At 44.1% G+C, this 20263-nt stretch overlaps 1 protein-coding gene across 4 annotated transcripts in view; it reads right to left on the bottom strand.

The window, feature by feature from the left end:
- Positions 1-20263, bottom strand: part of ARHGAP15 (Rho GTPase activating protein 15) — a 711254-nt gene that overhangs the window by 94087 nt on the left and 596904 nt on the right. For 2 of the 4 annotated variants that reach the window (XM_084809663.1, XM_084809686.1), the window contains one exon: positions 12823-14120. The exons of the other annotated variants lie outside the window; for them this stretch is intronic. In XM_084809663.1, coding sequence (XP_084665789.1) covers positions 13937-14120 — 184 coding nt within the window. In that variant the 3' untranslated portion in view covers positions 12823-13936. Of the gene's footprint in view, positions 1-12822; positions 14121-20263 lie in introns of those variants that run through there. 4 annotated transcript variants of the gene reach the window in all.

The following is a 20263-nucleotide window of genomic DNA, read 5'->3' as shown; positions in this document are numbered from 1 at the left end:
AGGAACAAAATGGCGTCTGGCATAGTGGATGACATTTGCGTCCCTGCCGTTGGCCGTGATTGGCTACGTAAATATTTATGTAGCCTATCACGGCCAATGGCAGGGACGCAAATGGCGTAGCGGACTCTGACCTCGGAGGCTCACGAGTATCCAGTGCAGAGCAGGAGGCACAGCAGAGGCAATCCTCGCCTCTGCCCTGCCTCCCACTCTGCAATTAGCTAGATGGGCTTTTTCACCCGTCTAGCTGAGGCATCGAGGAGGGGAGGAAAGGAGGCTGGAGAGGTATGGGGATACAGGTAATCTGTCCCCTCCCCCTCCCTGCTACGCCATTTGCATCCCTGCTCTTTGCCGTGATAGGCTATGTAAATATTTATGTAGCCAATCATGGCCAAGGGCAGGGATGCAAATGGTGTCCCCTACACCGGACGCCATTTGTGTCTGCAGACCGGCCATGGGCAGAGCCGGCCGGCTGCTCCACGGACTCCCCAAGGAGCAGAGCCAGCCGGGGAGGATTCTGGGGGGAGGACTGGATCGCCTGTGGACCCCCCCACAGACCCCAGGTAAGGGGATCCGTACATGCCTACCTTCTCGTGATCTTTCCACTGTCAGAGGCGCATTTGGTGGGAATGTGAGAGAGGAGGCCAGGCTAGTGCCATCTTCCTTGTCCTTCTGCTTGCGGGCAAAGTCCTCTCTATTCAGACAGATGTTGGGCAATTAAGGGTGCAACCCTATCCACCCTTGATCCTTGTAAGTCTCTGAACTCGGAGGCTCACAAGCATCCAGTGCAGTGCAGCAGGCACAGAAGAGGCAATCCTTGCTTCCACCCTGCCTCCCGCTCTGCAATTAGCTAGACGGGCTTTTTCACCCATCTAGCTGAGGTGTCGAGGAGGGGAGGAAAGGAGGCTGGAGAGGTATGGGGATACAGCGTAACCTGTCCCCTCCCCTCCCCACCCACCGGCAGGCCCTTCTCCCTTCCCTCCAAGATTGCCTTTAGACCTCCAAGAGGCATCTGGCATAGTTCTCTCTGCGTCGGCTGCGAGGGGGTTGGGGAGGGAGCTCAGTGCTCAGACTCCTGGGTCCAAGGTAGGAGCACTGTCTCTGACACTGGATCCAGGAATCCGAACTATCCTATGGCTCCCTAGACTCTGTCTAGGGATTGCTCTCCCTGCTGACTTATGTGCCCAAACCGGTTTTAACCTGTAACAGCTGGGTACTGTTTGCTTCTTTTTTATTGGTGTGTTTTTAATTTATTTGTTTTAATTTATGTTCTGGTTATCATTTTGTATGCTATCTGTTTTATTATTGTTATTAATATTGTAGTCATATTATTCTTGTTGTTGCCTATTATAGTTAGCCACTATTTTGAGTGAAAGGTGTGCTATAAGTTAAATAATCAATACATGCTTAGTTGGGAGTATGCCCCTTTAAGTTCAGCGGGGCTTACTTTTTAAAAAAGGGAATTTATTTCTTTATTAATAAATACAGAACAAATACAGAAGAAAGACCATACAGCAAAAAAAGAAAAGAAAAAGAAATCATCTTACAACAGGAAGGTGTTTCTATCGAATATCTTGTAAAGTATTATCATTCCAATAAATAATGAAATAATTCCATTTTTCTGCAGCACAAATTATCTGTTCGTTCCCAATTCTTCTATAAATACTTCCAGACAATTTATCGATTTCTGTCATTTCCAGAAATTTACTCCACCATTGATGCACTTCAGGCAGCAGTGGTGTAGTGGTAAATTAGTGCCCATACTAATTCAGGAGAAGTGCCCATAGCTTACTTGTCTGCCTGCCTGCCTGCCTGCCTGCCTGCCTGTCTTTCTAATGGACACTGGGACTGAGGATAGAAATGGCTGACATTTTTGTACTACTCTGGAAAGTTGCAACATGGCATGGCTCTATTAAGTGCTTATGCCCTGATCTAGAGCCCCAGCCCCCAAGATGCTTTCAAGTACAGGCCGGCTGCTCTGTCTCAATGAAGGCAACTGCCATATGCACACAAAGGAATGTACATGTTGATCTGCTGCTTAGGACAGGGGTGCATGCAGCCGCCACTGTAACTTCAGTAGCTCTCTGCAAGCAAACAGTTTAGATCTTTGGCACGAGCGATTTGTCCCTCTTCCAGCAGCCTGTTGAGCAGTGAGGGACAGAGAAGGGGTGAAAGAAAAATAGAGAAATGGGGTGGCAGAAAAAGAGAAAGAGGGGGGTGCTCCTCACCCACTTTTGACTCTGGCCTTGCCCACCATTGGCTGCAACCCCATCCACCACTGGCATGTGCCCCATGATAGATTACTCCCAGGGGAATGAGGTCCACAACAGAAAAATAGTTCCCCACCCCCTTTTAGAACAAGATTAATTAGGGAGCACAGGAGTCTCTGTCCCCATTGTCTCTCCAACACCCATAAGAAAAGCATTTCCTGGGCCACAGCAATTGACTCCAAAATGTGCTTATATGAGAAGTAAGAAAGGAAACAATTTATTAATAAAACATGCATTGTGCCACAGGATAAAAGATCCTTCTTTATTGTTTAGCTAGCTCATTTATTGTTGATGTCTCTCTCACTCACCCAAACATATACGCTCACACCACTGAATATGCACAGAACCTCTAAAGCCCTTTTACATTTTTAATAAGTTCTTATTTTATTTTACTAGTGCAAGAAGAAGAAAAATGCAAGCTGGCATGAATACTGTATAGAGGTATGGATTCAGAAAGGACAGCTCGCTGGGAATTGTGTCTAAAAAAGAAAAAGCCATTTGGGGGAGAGACCCATGTCTCTACGGTACTGTTGAAGGTGCCTTCCGGCATATTTAGATTTAAAGGCATTTCATTTTTTCACCCCAGTTTTTGTATTTTAAGTAAAACAAAACAATTCCTAGATAGAGATGTTTGAGCAGAGAAGGTTGCTATCTATTCCTGTGCAAGGTCAACCCCATCCAAAAAGACCAGAAGCTGGCCAAATTTGGGGGCAGGAAATGGAAAGAGGCACTGGAGACTCAATCCATGCCTTCTTTTCAGTGGTGCCGTCAAGGTAAGACAATGGGGGCAGAGGTGCAGGGCTATCAGCATGGTGAGCAGGAGGGCCACCCAATTTATTATGCTTTTATTTATAATACTTTTATTCTGCTTAAAATACTAAAATCCCTAAGTGGTACACATTAAAAATGCAATCTAACAATATGAAAACAAGATAAAATAATGAATTTGAGTTAGATTAGTGCATACTTGCTAGCCACATTTTGAAGTACACAAATTAATGCACATTGCCATCTAAAGAGCTCCCCCTCCAATAAGACCATTACGTTCAGAGCCTAAAATTACCTAACTGTATTGTCCCCTTTCTCCCTTCCCCTCCAGCAGGTGATCATTATTATTCACTACAACATTACAGGCAACAGGTAGTCCTTCAGTATGAACTTCCAGAGGTGTTTGGCTATAAACAGAATGCTGGAATAGACAGCTCTTGGACTGATCCAGCAAGGCAGTCCTTACATTCTTAAGACCATGTTTGGGAAAACATTTTCTCCTTTATTTTAGGGCTTGATCAACTTAGGGTGCAATCCGATGAGGACAGTGAGCCGCCTCCAAACTCGAAGGTAGCCGACTAACCAATGCAGGGTGGGCGGAGTGTGGAGGGGATCTTCTCCTCTGTGCTCCCGTTGCCCTGTATTTGCAGCTAGACGGTGGATTTTGGCTGTCTAACCAGAGTGCTTCAGAGTGAGGAGGGGGAGAGGAGACACTGGACAGAGCATAGGAAGCATTGTACCAGCGCTTCCGTGGTCTCTTCCCCACCCCCAGAAACGCCCCTTTTCAGCCACTCCACGCTGCTCTTCAGAGCATGGAGCCAGGGACAAGCCACGCCTCCTACAAGGCGGCAGGGGAGGGGGCAAGGAGTCGGATTTCTGGCGTGCTGGCTCCAAACTCAGTTCCCATAACCCCCAAAATCCCATAGCTGTCTAGACGCTGTCTAGCAGCCAGCCATAGGATTGCACCCTTACACTTCCATACACTGCATGTAGTTTTCTCTGACTATGAAAACAGCAAAGCTGGACTGGTCTTATCCAGACCTTTAGGTGGGGTGGCCATGTGTCCTACTTTACGGAGGTTATTCCTCTACTGGGAGGGCTGTTGGAGCACAGACCTCTGTTTGAAAGTCCCTTATCAGTAGCCTGACCCTCAGGTCTATCCGAGCAGGTGCGGGAAGAATATGGACCAAAAGGAAGAAAGTGCCCTAGACCCTATACAAGTGGGGAGTGCTGTAAAATGGAGCAAAAATGCAGTGACACGTTGCCCTCTATCTTCATTTGCAAAATGGCCTAGAATTGTTGTTTCATCTCTGCCTATGACATTGTTTCATAAATATTTATTGAAAAGAAGGAAACCGATTGCCTTTACCACTGTGATTGGAAGGAGCAAAAGGGTGATTAGGAGCGCTAACTAATTCACATTAGGTGACCTGCTTCCTTAGCATGGACTGATAATTCTAATCCATGTTAGTGGCTGTGAAAGTAGAACCAGAGGAAAAAAAAATGGTATGGGACTGGGAAGATAAGTAAGTGATCTTAAGGAGGCTTGAGGTTATAGCAACCAGTGATGCTTCCTTCCTTGATATCAATAAGCTTTAGAGAACATAGAGGGATTTAACATATAAAGGTAATAAGTTACACTTGCTAGAGTAGGATTAAAAATGTATGAGATATAAACCTTCCCTCATGCTTAAGGCTACTACATGTTGAGACAAGATTATCATGTGGCTGGAGTTTGGATGAAACACCCCCATTGGGCACTTGATGAAGAATCACACCTTAGCGGCAAGGCAATGTTTTCTCAGAGCATCCACAAAAACCAGGCAGACAGAAGCATCAAGTCACGTGGCTTTCTCAAGGAGCCACTTGTGCTCTTGATGGCTGTGAAGATAACATGCTTCACTACACAGTACAATACTAATCATATGTACTATCATAACACTACCAGACCAAATAGCAATCTTAACTATAATATCACATATTTAATTAGTACAGGAATGTAAACTGCTACTTTTGTCTCATTAGCGGAACTGTAGGCTCAATCCTGCCTGCAGTTATCTAAGCATCTCCTGATGACTAATGAGAACTGGAGGATGAGCAAGTTCAAAGACTGGATTTTATGAGTGTAAAGGGTGTGTGTGTCGTGGTGGTGGGGAACCCAGGCAAATACACAACCATTTCCGCAAGAACTTGACTGCAGTTAATATTTCTGCATATGTAAGCCATTTGTAAAATTACCCTTTACCCTCTAGTAGTGACGGACAAATCTGTCAATTTTGTTTTCTCTCTCATTTTTCTGATCTGAGGTTCTTGTCCTGTTTCTGCATCAGTTTGTGATTTTTTTTTAAAGTATGCATTTTATATGGATTTGTCCTATTATACACATCGTTACATGCACATATTTTGCAAGAAATTTCCCTCAATATAATACATTTTTGAACATTACTTTTCTTAGCATATGCATTTTTGTGTGCACTTTCCCCTAATATAATTTTTTTGATAGGAGAACAGCATTGCAAAATTCAAAGACATGCAAATACCGAAGGGTAACTGTGGTTCTCTTCATGTACTGGTTCGGGCTGTGTGGATTTCTTCCCCATCCCTACCCATTAGCTTTTAGACTTGCACATTTTGTTTACTGTACAAAATATACATAGAAGACCAGAAGGAAGACACATCAATTGAGAAGGTGACACCCCTCCCCTCGCTCTCATGTACCGGGTAGCTCATCTACTGAGCCCTCTTGTCTTGCTGTGATGCTATTTAATGCCAGATTGATCCACAATAAGATTGCATTCATTCACAATTTAGTCATCGATGAGAGGGCTGATCTGTGTTGCTGAGACTTGGGCGGGTGAGATGGGTGGGTTGATCCATGCAGCTCTGCCCACCTGGGTAGTCAGTGCAGCATCAACATAAGCTGGAGGGCCAGGGGGAAGGGAGTTGCCATGGTTTACAGAACTTCCATCTCTCTCATCAGGAGACCACCCCACCTTGAGAGGTTGCACCTAGGCATGTACGAAACCCCCCTTACCTGGCTCCGCCGGGTTCCGCTGTGGGGGGAGGCGCTCCGTCCCTCCCCCTGGAATCCTGGCCAGCCGGCTCCGCTCTGCAGGGATTCTGTGGAGCCACTGGCCGGCTCCGCCAGCAGCCAGACATCCGGCTGCTGGCTAGCAGGGACGCAAATGGCGGCGGCCATAGCCGCTGCAGTTTGCGTCCCTGAATTCAGCCGTGATAGGGTACGTAAAGACTTACGTAGCCTATCACGTCTGGGTTAAAAAAAAAAAAGCGTACGCAAATGGCGGCTACGGGCGCTGCCATTTTCATTCCCTATTTTTGGTTGTCTTAGTCTACGTAAATATTTACGTAGACTAAGACGGCGAAACTAAGGGGGAACGCAAATAGCGTAGCGGACGCTATTTGCATTCCTCTTTATTTTCACTGTCTTAGTCTACGTAAATATTTATGTAGACTAAGACGGTGAAAATGAGGGGGAACGCAAATAGCATCCGCTACGCTATTTGCGTTCCCCCTTAGTTTCGCCATCTTAGTCTACGTAAATATTTACATAGACTAAGACAACCAAAAATAGGGAACGCAAATTGCGTACGCGGTTTTTTTTTTTTAACCCAGACGTGATAGGCTATGTAAGTCTTTACATAGCCTATCACAAATGGAGGGGGGGAAGACTGCAAATGGTGGCGGTGGTGGCAGCAGCCGGTCGGAAGACCAGCTGCTGCCGCCGCCTCCGCCGAAGCTGCCGCTGGAGCCGCCGCCGTCCAGAACATCCGCCCCAGGTAAGTCTCGTCCCGGGGGGGGGGAATCCGCGGGGGGCGGGGGGTGGCAGGCCATTCCGCCATGGAGTTCAGGGGGCCGAATGCACTGGCATTCGGCCTCACCAAGATCTGTGGTGGAATTCTCTGACATCCCTAGTTGCACCTGGTTTTGGGCCACAGAGACAGACTGGGAATGCTGCTGGTGTACTGCCCACTCTGCTGCCCAGCAGCTTCCTTGACCAAGCTGTAGGGATGTTGGAGAATTCTGCCACGGATTCCAGGGAGGCCGAATTCCAGTGAATTTGGCCCCCCCGGAATCCATGGCAGAATGAAGCAACCCCCCCTGCCACCCTGTGAAATGGTCCTGGAGCCTACCTGGTGTCGGCCGTCCGGTGCTCCACGAATGGCGGCCACGTCTGCGGCCGCCATTCGCCTTCCTTCGAATAGCCGTGATAGGCTATGTAAGTATTTACATAGCCTATCATGGCTAACGCAGGGACGCCATAGGCTAAATACTTACGTAGCCTATCACGGCAAAAGGCAGGAATGCAAATGGTGGCTGCTATGCCATTTGCATCCCTGCCTTTTCTTTTGCCGTGATAGGCTACATAGGGATGTAGGGACGCAAATGGTGTAGCAGCTACTGTGTGCGTCCCAGCTTTTGCCATGATAGACTACGTAAATATTTACGTAGCCTATCACGGCTCAGCGAAGGGATGCAAATGGTGGCCCCTATGCCAGCCGCCATTTGTAGCCGCAGACCTGCCGCAGCCGGATGCCTGGCTGCGGATGCACCCGGCCGGTGGCGCTGCAGACTTGCTGCAGAGGGGAGCGGAGCCGGCTGGGGAGGATTTCGGGGGGAGGGATGGAGCACCTCCCCCCCCCACCACAGATTCCACTTACAAGACAGGTAAGTGGTTTCGTACATCCCTACCAAGCTGGCGTAAGTGATCTCAAGTGTGGTATTGGAGGAACCCAGGGTGCTGGTTCTGAGTGAGTTCAATTTCTGTGCTGAGGCTGTCTCTGGAGCTCTAGCTCGGGATGTCATGGCCACCTTGACAACCATGGGGTTGTCTCATTTTGTCATCAGCCCAACACATGAAGCAGGGGATACCTTGATTTGGTCTTTGCTCAGTCTCACTGTGGAATGTGAGATGTGGAGGGCCATCAACTTGATTGCACCTGAGTTCCCTCTCTGGCATTGTGGAACCTGTTCTGCTCTTTGGTATACTGAGGAGCTGTAAGAGAGGGGCAGGGGGAGTGTGATCCTGTTAATTCTGCTCCATCTCTCATCAGCTTTTGATATCATCAACCATGGTACCTTCCTGGGTCAGCTCTGTGGGTTGGGCATTGGTTCCGGTCTTACTGGAGGGGGCAATTTCAGAGAGTAACACTGGGTGATTATTCCTTGGCCCCTTGGTAATTGAACTATGGGGTTGCTCAGGGTACCATCTATTGGGTTCCTCAGGGTATCATCCCCAATGTTGTTCAATATCTACATGAAGCCACTGGAAGCAGTCATTAGGATATTTAGAATGAAGTGCCATCAGTACGCTGATGACACACAGCTTTATCTCCCTGTGACATCTGAATCAGGAGAGGCTGTGCAAGTCCTGGATCAGTGCTTAGAGTCAGTGATGGGCTGGATGGGGGCCAATAAACTGAAGCTGAATTCTGGCAAGATGGAAGCTCTGTGGGTGAGTGGTTCCTGAGTCCAGGAGATAGGCTTATCACCTTTTCTGGATGGGCGTGCACTCCCTTTGAAAGATTTTTAAAAAAATACTGTGATAGGCTACGTAAATGTTTACGTAGCCTATCATGGCTGAGTAAAAAAAAAACAATAAAAAACGTGTGTACGGAAATGGCGGCACCCATGGGCGCTGCCATTTGCGTTCCTTATTTTGGCACATCTAGTCTACGTAAACATTTACGTAGACTAAGGCGAAAATAAGGGGAATGCAAATAGCGTAGCGTCTACGCACGTTTTTTATTTTTTTTACTCAGCCGTGATAGGCTACGTAAACATTTACGTAGCCTATCACGGCTGACTGCAGGGACATTTGCGGACCCGGCCGGCCAGGATTTGGGAGGGGAGGGATGGAGCGCCTCCCCCCCAGCCAGAATTTCGGGGGGCAGGGATGGAGCACCCCCCCGGCCAGAATTTCGGGGGGGAGGGACGGAGCGCCTCCCCCCCGGCCAGAATTTTGGGGGGAGGGACGGAGCACCTCCCCCCCACCTCGAATCACATTTCGTTAAAAGGTAAGTGACTTTCGTACATCCCTACCGAGTGGGTGGGGGGGGGAGTCCACCAGACTCCACCTCTTTCCCGGACTCCCACAACATCCCTACTTAGGTCTGGACTACTGCAATGAACGCTATGTGAGGCTGCTCTTAAGGTTGATTTGGAAGCTGCAGTGAAGTGCAGAATGTAGAAGCTTGGCTGTTGTCAGGAGCTGCCCATTTTCAGCATGCAACTCCTTTGCCAAGAGAACTGCACTGGCTACTTGTTCACTACCAGGCCAGGTTTAAGGTTTTGCTAGTAGTGTATAAAGCAACTTGGGACCAGGATATTTAAGAGACTGTCATCTACCTGATCAGCCTGCCTGTTGACTGAGGTCATCAGATGGGATGCTCTGGGTGATTACGCGTGGAACTACGGCCCAGTTAGACTCCACCTGGAGTAGACCCTTCTGTGTGGTGGCTCCCTCTTGGTGGAATTCCCTGCCTCTGGAGGTCAGGCAGGCACCAACGTTGTTGTGTTTCAGGTGCCCACTAAAGACATTTTTAAGCAATTGAGTGTATCTGTAATGATCTCAGGCAATCTGGCTTGACCACTTGACTCTTCCCAGCAAAGGTAGACAAGTGGTGCTGGGGGAAGAGGATCGATTGCTACATTTGTTGATGAGGTGTGAGAATAGCTGATTCCCCTTCTAAAACATTACAGCAGATTGGTGATGCAATCTGTGTTTTTAATGTGTGATTAATTTAGTAAGGGCACAATCCTATGCATGTTTAGGCAGGAAAAAAGTCCTACAACTCCCAGCATCCCCCAGCCAGCCATGTTGGATGGGGAATGCTGGGAGCTGTAGGACAGTTTTCTTCTGTCTAGACATGCATTGGACTGCACCCTTAATGTACAGCAACATGATGTTACCACCCCAGAGTACAGTTTGTTTTGTGATTTTCCCTATTAGGGAGCTTGTGTTAGTGGGATTCTGGAAGAAAACAAGAAGTTGGCAACAATGTGGCAATGCCTATCCATCCATTTTATCAGTGTTAAATGAATACATAAATATCCATATTTTTCTCCCTAGGCCTAGTTTGCGAACACTATACCCCTTCACAGGCTGCCATTCTGGACTAGGGATGTTAGAGAATTCTGCCACGGACTCCAATGAGGTTGGATTCTTTAGAATCCGGCCCTCAGTAGTCCATGGTGGAATGGAGCAATCCCCCACCACCACCCTGCAAAATTTCCCCGGGACAGTCCCTACCTTTTGTTCGCTGTCCGGTCCGTCCACTGCCCCGGTCTGCGGCCGCCATTTGCCTTCCTACTTTAGCTGTGATAGGCTATGTAAGTATTTACGTAGCCTATCACAGCAAAGAGCAGGGATGCAAATAGCATCCGCTACGCCATTTGCGTCCCTGTCTTTTGCCGTGATAGTCTACGTAAATATGTACATAGCCTATCACAGCTAACGCAGGGACGCAAATGGCGCAGTGGACGCTATTTGCGTCCCTGCTCTTTGCCGTGATAGGCTATGTAAATATATACGTAGCCTATCACGGCTAACGCAGGGATGCAAATGGCGGCTGCTATGGCGGCTGCCATTTGCAGCTGCAGCCTGGCAGCGGATGGAAGTCTGGCTGTGGGCGGGCCCGGCGGGTGGCTCTGCGGGCTTGCCGTGGAGCAGAGCCGGCTGGGGAGGATTCCGGGGGGGAGGGACTGATCGCCTCCCCTCCCCAGCGGATGGCCCCACTGGAACGGGGTGAGTAATCGGTACACCCCTATTCCGGACAGCCCCATAGATCTTGGTCACCATTTACATTTTGATGCCTGTTTCCAAATTACAGAGGAAGGCCATCTTACAAAACGTAGCCACGCTGGGCTTATGTTAGTCCAGCCTTCCTCAACCTGATGCCCTCCAGATGGGTCCTCCAACCAGGATGCTGGGAGTTGTTATCCAACAGATCTGGAGGGCACCAAGTTGGAGAAGGCTGTGTTAGTTCATAGGAATGCTAAAGCAATCTGCCAGATTCAGTTTCTGACATGGGTATTGACTGGTACAGATAGGTATCCTGAACCCTCCTTATGTCTGATTATTTTTTATTTAATTTCTGTCTAGAAAAGAAAGGAAATCATTGGGTGGATATGCACATTTTCCACTTGTTTTGCACTTATGTGGTTATCTACTTTACAGTTCAATTTTTTTTATTCTTGTTAAAAACTACTCTGAGAGGTTGTTATAGGGAAGCATCAACATTGCTATATTAAAATAAAAATATAAAATGTAAAATATAATTAATATTTACTCAGATGGGAAAAATAAATGTTGCTGGATGTACAACCATTGGAAACAGACTGCAAAAAGCATTAGTGACATTGACAACCTGCTCCCCCACTCCAATCTCTGCAGCAAGTGTGAAGAAGCTCCTTCACTAGAGGACGAATCCCACACATCTCAAATGTTCAATGCTTCTTTGCCATTGAGTTAGGCCTGGGGTCAAACTATTTATCCACTGCTAAGGCTGGGTTCAAGCCCTTTTAAAAGGCTGACCTATGCCATGACATGCTCTAAAAACAAACCTTGCCCTCAACTTTTTAAGCATCTTGAACAATATAATAATGCAGAGGTTTGTTATACCAAGGAGAAAACATATACAGTGGCTCTTCCTGTAAAATGATACATACACAACTTCTACAGTTTGCCCATTTTGACATGTGGTTTTCACACAGTATGAATTAAGTGACAAACAGGACAGATATATCAATAACACCCTTATATTTAGAAAAATCCTACTAAACTACCTTTCCATAATGAGAAGTTTGGAAACAACACGAACTACATTTACCTCTTGAGCATATTCTTGAGCTCTGCCTTTCCCATCTCCAGTTGGACCAATCTAAGGGAGGGACTTCCTCAAAGATGTAGGGTTTATAGCCACAACAAATACTGCCAAGGAGCTAGATTATAATATAACTCATTGTATATTTTTGTATTGTATTTCTGAATAAATGCAGTCAAGAGCATTAGCATAGGTATTTTTCATGCATATAAAATGAACACTTAACTGAGGACAAACATGATCTTCCATGTGTAACCCAAGCACCGGTCCCTTTCTGGATTTCCTTGTGTATACCTTTCAATTACCTCTTTGGGATGAGGGCTAATTCCAGTCAGGAAATCCCCTCTCCCTTCAGCAAAGATTAGCATTGTCAAAGAAGGCAGCATCAGTCACCAGTTCAGCAGGAAGATGCTCATGCATCACCAACATTGATTCATCCTACAACGTGCACATGAGGATCCCAAAGTTTTACTGTCTCCCCTTTAATTGTTATGACTGGCCATGGTTATTGTTTCCCCCCCCTGCATCTTCTGTATTCCCTGGTAATTTTGTGGTCAGTTCAGCAGTAGCCTAGTTCTTTTTGCGCATGTGGATTCTGCATATCTTACCCATTAATTCTAGAGCTTGTACTTCTTTAATGAAGCAGCAGAATCCCTGTACATTTATTTTCCTTGATGATCGTTTTAAAGCACAACACACAACTTTGACTGCTTAACAGCATAGCAGGCTGTAAAATGGTGTTGAACAATGACATTGTAATTCCTGACTACTAGATTTGATACTTGAGACATATCTCTCATACGCAGCAGATTTATGCATTAATCCTATATTTGGGTTTTTTTAATTGCTCAAAATATTTGCTTCTAGATCTGTATTTTCACACATTTTATTTACATGGTTTATTTTCATTTTATGAACAAATCGATAACTAGGCAGACTCTTTTACCACACTGGATTAGTTTTATTTATTCTCTTTGAACTTGATTAAAAAGCTGTCAAACATAAGTCTACGTTTTATCAGCGGAATACTTTTACAAAACAGGGTAGAGGATGTGTATAGCTGGAAACATACATTTCAGAATAAAACAATATTTGATATATTCTAGACAGTTACCCTTTTGTTTATCCATGACAACTGAAACTAACCATCAAATGTATAAATTGATTCAAGTCTAGCCAAGTAATCCTAAGGGCATATGAAAAGGCTTTTAGAAAAAAGTTCTTTCTAGATGAATTTAATGCAGTTCACCAATAAAGCATCTTTGGGAGCATAATAAAAAATTCTACAAAACATGACATAGCTAGGGAAGGAGCAAAGTCGTATAAAATGATGGAGATTCAAAATGGATGCTGAATTTAACATGAGGACTTGGGCAACTGATACATTGCTGCTGCAGCATTTAAGACAACAAGGTTCAGGGATTTATTTCATCCTTAATTTTTTAACAGAATCTTTACACACTTCAAGCCTTGATTGTGTGTGTGTGTGTGCATGAGAGAGAGAGAGAGAGAGAGAGAGAGAACAAATCAGTAGCAACATTTGATTCTTTGACTTATTCTTAAGGAGAAATGACCATTCAACATGGTTTTATCATTTTACACACAAGAACAGGTATATACATTAAAAAGCATTTTAATTGATACACTATTATCAGTACCAATGTAATGTGCCAGAAACCAATTTAAATCCATTAACCTCCAGCCCTGCTTATCTGGGAATGCCACTGCATATGCCTCTAAGCAATATTTCATCTGGATTTGGCCATATTGTCAAATCCCAGCTGTAAAATAAAGACATGGAAAATGGCAAAGTCTTGAAGAGTGCTGTGGCAGAGACTGACTCATGCAAAGGGTTAATGCCGAGTACACATAAGCAAATGTTGACAATATATTTTTATTCCAATGTTTGGAAATTTAAAGACAAAATCATCGCTAAGTTTTCACAAAATGAGGCATCTGTCACTAGAAGGAAAAAGAAATATTTCAGAAAGACGTTTACAGAAATGTAAAAATATTAGATATCAAGACAGATGTGAATATATTCAGTAACGTTCCCTGTCAGTCTTTCTCAAAGTTGAAGATCTTGGTGTATTCGCTTAGCATTAGCTCAACTAGTTGGTTCTGGTACAGCATGTGTACTGCCATGGACCCCGTCTCTTTTTCAGGTCGAAGGAGTGTTGGCCCAAAAACAATGCCTAAACTCTGAGGTGTCATAAGATTCATGTTCTCTTTGGCCGCTATTCTGCAGGCAAAAAAGAAAGGAATTGGTGAAAGAAAGGAAAGAAAGACTTTTACTTAACAATGCAACTTAACAAACTTTTATTTTTCAGTGGTGGTTCAATTACAACCTAACTCTTGGTTTAAATATTAGGGAGAATGTAACAGGAGAGATAGAAAAACTGAACTTCTGGAAATATGATGAATAAAGATGAATTCTATGAAGATTATAGTTTTGGATCCAAGATGATATTATTTGTTTCTTCTTCACAGGCACAGGAGCCCTTGCATTGTAATCTTTGCTGTGTAGCTGAAATATGTTCTTTCTCCGTATGCTGATCTGGGAGCTGATTATAGGTTTGCCAAACTGCCCCCTTATTTGCATTGAGATTTCTGTCTTTCCACCCAGTGTTCTTGGATATTCACAGGAAGAACATGGAGTGTCTGGGACATGCCCCCCCCCATCATGGCACATGCCATACTTTCCTTTTGGGATTCGAGCTGTTGTCATTCTATAATGTATTTGGTTATTAATATTGTTAGCCATCTTGGGGAGCCTTGGGCTCAAAAAGCAAGATACAAATATTCAAATAGATAAAGTAATCTTTATTAAAAATCCCCAAAGAGTAGTTGTGCAAGCACATAATGATTAGTAAAAGGGCTGTGGCTCAGTGGCAGAGCACCTGCTTTGCATGCAGAAGGTCCCAAGTTCAATCCCTGGCATCTCCAAGTAGCGATGGAAAAATTCCTGTCTGAAATCCCAGAGAGCAGGCCCCAATGCAACTAAAATATCTGCATCAGAAAGCAGAACCTTGTGGATAAGCAGGGAATCCCTAATCTAGGTCTGGGATACAGCAGGTCCTTTTCTCCAGTTAGACTGTGATCCTGATGTTCATGCACAACGAAGCCCGACCTCTCATGGCAGAATTCCCCATACAGAATTCCCACAGAGGATTCCCAGTACAAAAGTTATACTGTTGTCCAGCCCTCACAAGGGCCTTGCATGGTAGGCTTCTAATATGTAAGATACAGAGGCCCTTCCGGGTGCTAGGAACAAACTTCCCCTACCTCTGAAATGAATGAAACAGCACACAAAACCCAAAGGCTTCTGTTAAGCTGGGGCCAATGTCAAAACTTGCATCTCCTTTTTGGAGACCTATGAAAAATGCTTTTGTGTGGAAGCACCCTATGTGGGTGCCTGTAACATCTGCAGGCTGCTTACCACATTGTGGATGAATCAAAGCTTGTGAAGAGTCGTCACATCAGAGCTGAACCATATTGGTGGTCTGGGCTTCCGACAGGATCTTTCGAGCCCAGCATTCTAGTTGCATTCTATAAGTCAGGGGTAGGCAAACAGACACCCTCCAGATATTTTGGACTACAACTCCCTTAATCACAGACCATTGGCCATGCTGGCTGGGGCTGATGAAAGTTGAATTCCAAATCATCTGAAGGACACCAGGCTGCCTCTAAGTGAAGCAATTGCTGGCCATGTGACAGCTCCCCAGAGCTCAGGGTTCCTCACTCCCTACTCCAAAATTTGGTGCTGCTGTTAGCATCTGGCACTAGCATGGAGACTCTGAATGCCTTTAGACAGAACCATTTGGTAAATGTCACATTTTAACATTGTAGTTGCTCAGTGGTGCAAAAGTGTTTTTATTTTAACCTTTAAAATAAGTGTCTACCACTCTGAAAGCATTAACATCTGAAATGGCCCCAAATAGCAATAACATACGATGTGAACGATTGTTGATAAATTATTGTTAGTACAGATCGAGCAGCAATGCTTCAAGAGTTCTCAAGAGAAAGCAAGACAATTCAGTTTAAATTATAGGGGTTTAAAAACAGCCCTCAATAATGCAACCTAAGGCATTCTGGACACCCTTACATTTATACTAAGAGCTGGCCATTCAGTTTTATTACTCATCCCTTTCTGTGTGCTATACAGGAAACATTTTTCAGTTTCTCTGCAGGCACCTTATTGGTAGGATAATCAATTCAGGGATGAAGGATAAACCATGAATGGACACTTGTGAAACAAAAAGGAAAAAATCTCAGAGAAATCAGTATAGATGGCAAATTACGGAAAGGCAAGGGGGGCCTATAATCTTCAGCAATCTTGTCTAACAAGAGAGAGTGCAGTGAATTCATGAGCTGTTTATAAACTCTACTCCAAACTATGACAGTGACATTCTAATATGTCTGTCATGCTCCACTGAACAGTTCCAACTTAGTATAGAGCGGTTTTATTTAAAATATGTAAAGGTACTGGACTAGAAAGAGTTCATGATGGAAATTTTGTAGAACTCGTGTGTAATCCCTAGCAAATAATGGGACTAAGTGTAAGTTTCATACTTAACCATTCTACACTGATTTGCTCTTATGACCACTTATAATAGTTTCATTTTAATATGTTGTTGTTCTTTTGGGGGCTGGGGGGAGTAAATGATGTAAGAGAGGGTTGCCTGCAGTTAAAGTGTTTCTACCAATCTCCCATAAAGCTATATAAAAATGAGGTTTGGTTCTCCCCCAAACCCTACTTTCTGTGTAAAATACATTTTGCAGAAGCTGCAGTAAATGGCAAAAGACAGGATGCATCATCTGTTCCATGTTTTAGGGTAAGGTCTCTATCATATTAGTGGGTGGGGTCATGTAGAGAACACTGTCTTGTGGTGGAATCCTGCCAGTCTTCTAGTTTACCACATTTCCCTAAACACAGGCACTTACTTAAGGCTTTCTAAAAATCATGTATAAATAGGGAGCATTCTTGGAGTACTGTCTCATGCTTGTAGCCTTGGTGTCCATTACAAAAAATACACTCCATATGGCACTGATCAGACAGGCTTAATTATTAGTTTCTTAAAATATAACATCTTTATTATAAACAAAATGAAGGCTTCATAAATTATTTTGTGCAGTGTGGTAATATTAACATTACTCTGCTAATATAGGCACAGGACACATTGAGAATTTAACTAATTGAAAAGAAAAGGTTCTCTTGTTTTGCACATGTCATTTTTCCAATATGCAGTTTCATCTCTGCATTGGAAAGGAGTGTACTGTTGTGTAGCGCACCAAAGATTTTTTCAGGTCCCCCTGTCATCTGAATTGTGTCAGGTGACAATTAGGGATGGACATTTCCATTTTGCTTTGTACAACTTTCATCTTTTTAAAAGCAAAAATCCATTCTGGCCTGTTTCTCCATCAGTTTGCAATTATTTCGTTAAAAGTCCATGCAAAAATTTGTACATGTTTTCATGTGCATTTCTCCTAATACACACATTTCTATATGCATTTCCCCCTAAAATAAGCATTTTTGCAAGCAATTTCCCCTAATTATTATGCCTTTTGTATGCAATTTCCCCAAATGCACACATTCTTATACACTATTTCTCCTAATATACAGTCAGGGCCAGAAATATTGGAGCAAGGATAACTGTTTTGGCAGTTGGCCTCTGTACACCACCACATTGAAATTGAACGGAAACACACCCAGATGGGAGCGAAGTCAGGACTTTCAGCTGTAATTCATAGAATCATAGAATCATAGAATAGTAGGGTTGGAAGGGGCCTACAAGGCCATCGAGTCCAACCCCCTGCTCAATTTTGAATTGTCAAAATTCAAGGGGTTTGACAAAAATGGGGCACTAACCATTCAGGAAGTGCAGCCAGTGGCATACACACACACCCATCATTGGTGGCTCATAAGTAATGGAACGAATGGCTGACAAGCAGCTGCATGGCCAGGCATGGCCTGTTTCCTGGGTACCCCATGACCAATCAAGCAGATAAAAGGCTTGGAGGTGGTTCTGAGTGTTACATTTGCATTTGGTAGCTGCTCACTGGAACTCCCAAAATGAGGTCCAAAGAGGTGTCCTTGTGAGTGAAGGAGGCCGTCATTAGGCCAAGGAAACAAAATAAACCCATCAGAGAGATAGCAAAAACATTGGGAGTGGCCAGCACAACAGCTTGGAACATCCTGAAAAAGAAGGAATTAACTGGCAAGCTCAGCAACAGCAAAAGGCCTGGAAGACCACGGAAGACAACTAAAGTGGATGACCGCAGAATGCTGCTCATGGTGAAGAGGAACCCTTTCACAACACCTACCCAGGTCAAGAACGCTCTTGAGGAGGTAGGCATGTCATTGTGAACATCTACAGTCAAGAGATGGCTTTATGAAGGTAAATACAGAGGCTTCACAACAAGGTGCAAATCACTGGTAATGCTCAAGAACCGAAAGGCCAGATTAGCCTTTGCCAGCAAACACCTAAAAAAGCCTGCCCAGTTCTGCAATAAGATTCTTTGGACTGATGAAACCAAGATGAACTTGTACCAGAATGATGGGAAGAGAAAAGTATGGAGAAGGAAAGGAACAGCTCATGATCCAAAGCATACCACATCATCTGTCAAACATGGTGGAGGCAGTGGAGGCATGTATGCTGCCAATGGAATGGTGGAGGCATGTATGGCTGCCAATGGAACTGGTTCACTGGTGTTTATTGATGACCTGACTGCTGATAAAAGCAGCAGGATGAATTCTGAAGTGTAGAGGGCTATACTTTCTGCTCAGATGCAGCCGAATGCTGCCAAACTGATAGGACGTCACTTCATATTGCAGATGGATAATGACTCAAAACATACAGCAAAAGCTACCCAAGAGTTTCTCAAGGCAACAAAGTGGGATGTTCTTCAATGGCCAAGTCAGTCACCTGATGTCAACCCAATAGAGCATGCTTTTCACTTACTGAAGACAAGACTGAAGGCAGAAAGACCCACAAACAAGCAGCAGCTGAAGGCAGCTGCAGTAAAGGCCTGGCAAAGCATCTCGAGGGATGAAACTCAGCATTGGGTCATGTCCATGGGTTCCAGACTTCAGGCAGTCATTGACTGCCTGGGATTTTCATCCAGGTATTAAAGGCGATCCTTAAGTTTGAAATGATGTTGGTTTGTTCCATTACTTATGATCCACCAATGATGGGGGGAGGGGTGTATGCCACTGGCTGTCCTTCCTGAATGGGTAGTGCCCCACTTTTGTGAAACCCCTTGAATTACAGCTGGAAGTCCTGACTTCGCTCCCATCTGGATGCGTTTCCTTTCAACTTCAATGTGGTGGTGTACAGAGGCCAACTGCCAAAACAGTTATACTTGTTCCAATATTTCTGGCTCTGACTGTATGAAGGTTTTTTCCCAATTTTTTATTGTGAGTTCTAACAAACCAAACCAAACCAAACTAAAAACATAACAAAATAAAAAAGAACAAAATAAAAAATACAACAGCTTATTCTAAAATCCTCAGTTTCAAATATTACAATATTCAAGAAAGAAAGAAAGAAAGAAAGAAAGAAAGAAAGAAAGAAAGAGAAAAATAGGTTACACATATACTTCAGTAAAAGCAGTCTAAATATCCACATTTAAGTCCACCTGCAAGTTATACCTATATACCACTCTTTCAAATGTTGCTAGTGTTGTTAGGTCTTCAGTCCATTGAGTTATAGGTGGTAGGCTTTAATCATTCCAGTATCGTAATATCAGTCTTTTAGCAACCAAAAGGGCGCGAAAAATCCATTTACGCTGACCATGTGTTACATTACAAGAAGCAGGTAAGTAATTTAAAAGAACATTTACATCAGTAAATATTAATTAATGAGCTTTCCAATACAAAATTTAACCGTATAATAACTTCCTCCCAAAAGGAACCGACCACTGGGCATTTCCAAAACATGAATAAGAGAAGCATTGACTGCGTTACATCTCCAACAATTAGCTGAATTTGACAAGCCTTTATTAAAAAGGCGTTGTGGCGTCGAATAGACCCGAAACAAAAGTTTTTTGCTGAATAAAGTGTAGCCGAAGATCCATTAAAATGTCTGATATAGACGCCAAGACGACAGCCCATTGATTAAACAAAATAGGACGTTCCAATTCCCTGTTCCATTCCTGCTGTATTATATTTATTCATTGATAATAAATGTTTATAAACATGAATTGTGGGTCGATATAGCTGATCAGCTTCAATAAGTATTTCCAATAGAGAAGGAGACTTGGAAGCAGTAAAAGCAGCAGGACCAAATCGAGATACCAACAAATATTTCAATTGCAAATACTTCCATTCTGCTTTAGAAGGCAAATCAAACTGATCTTGCAAAGTTGAAAATAACAAAAACTCAT

This window comes from Heloderma suspectum, chromosome 1 (assembly GCF_057233095.1).
Source record: "Heloderma suspectum isolate Gila_16-S chromosome 1, 16-S_ref, whole genome shotgun sequence".
NCBI lineage: Eukaryota > Metazoa > Chordata > Lepidosauria > Squamata > Helodermatidae > Heloderma > Heloderma suspectum.
This window is presented reverse-complemented; position numbering and strand designations above follow the sequence as displayed.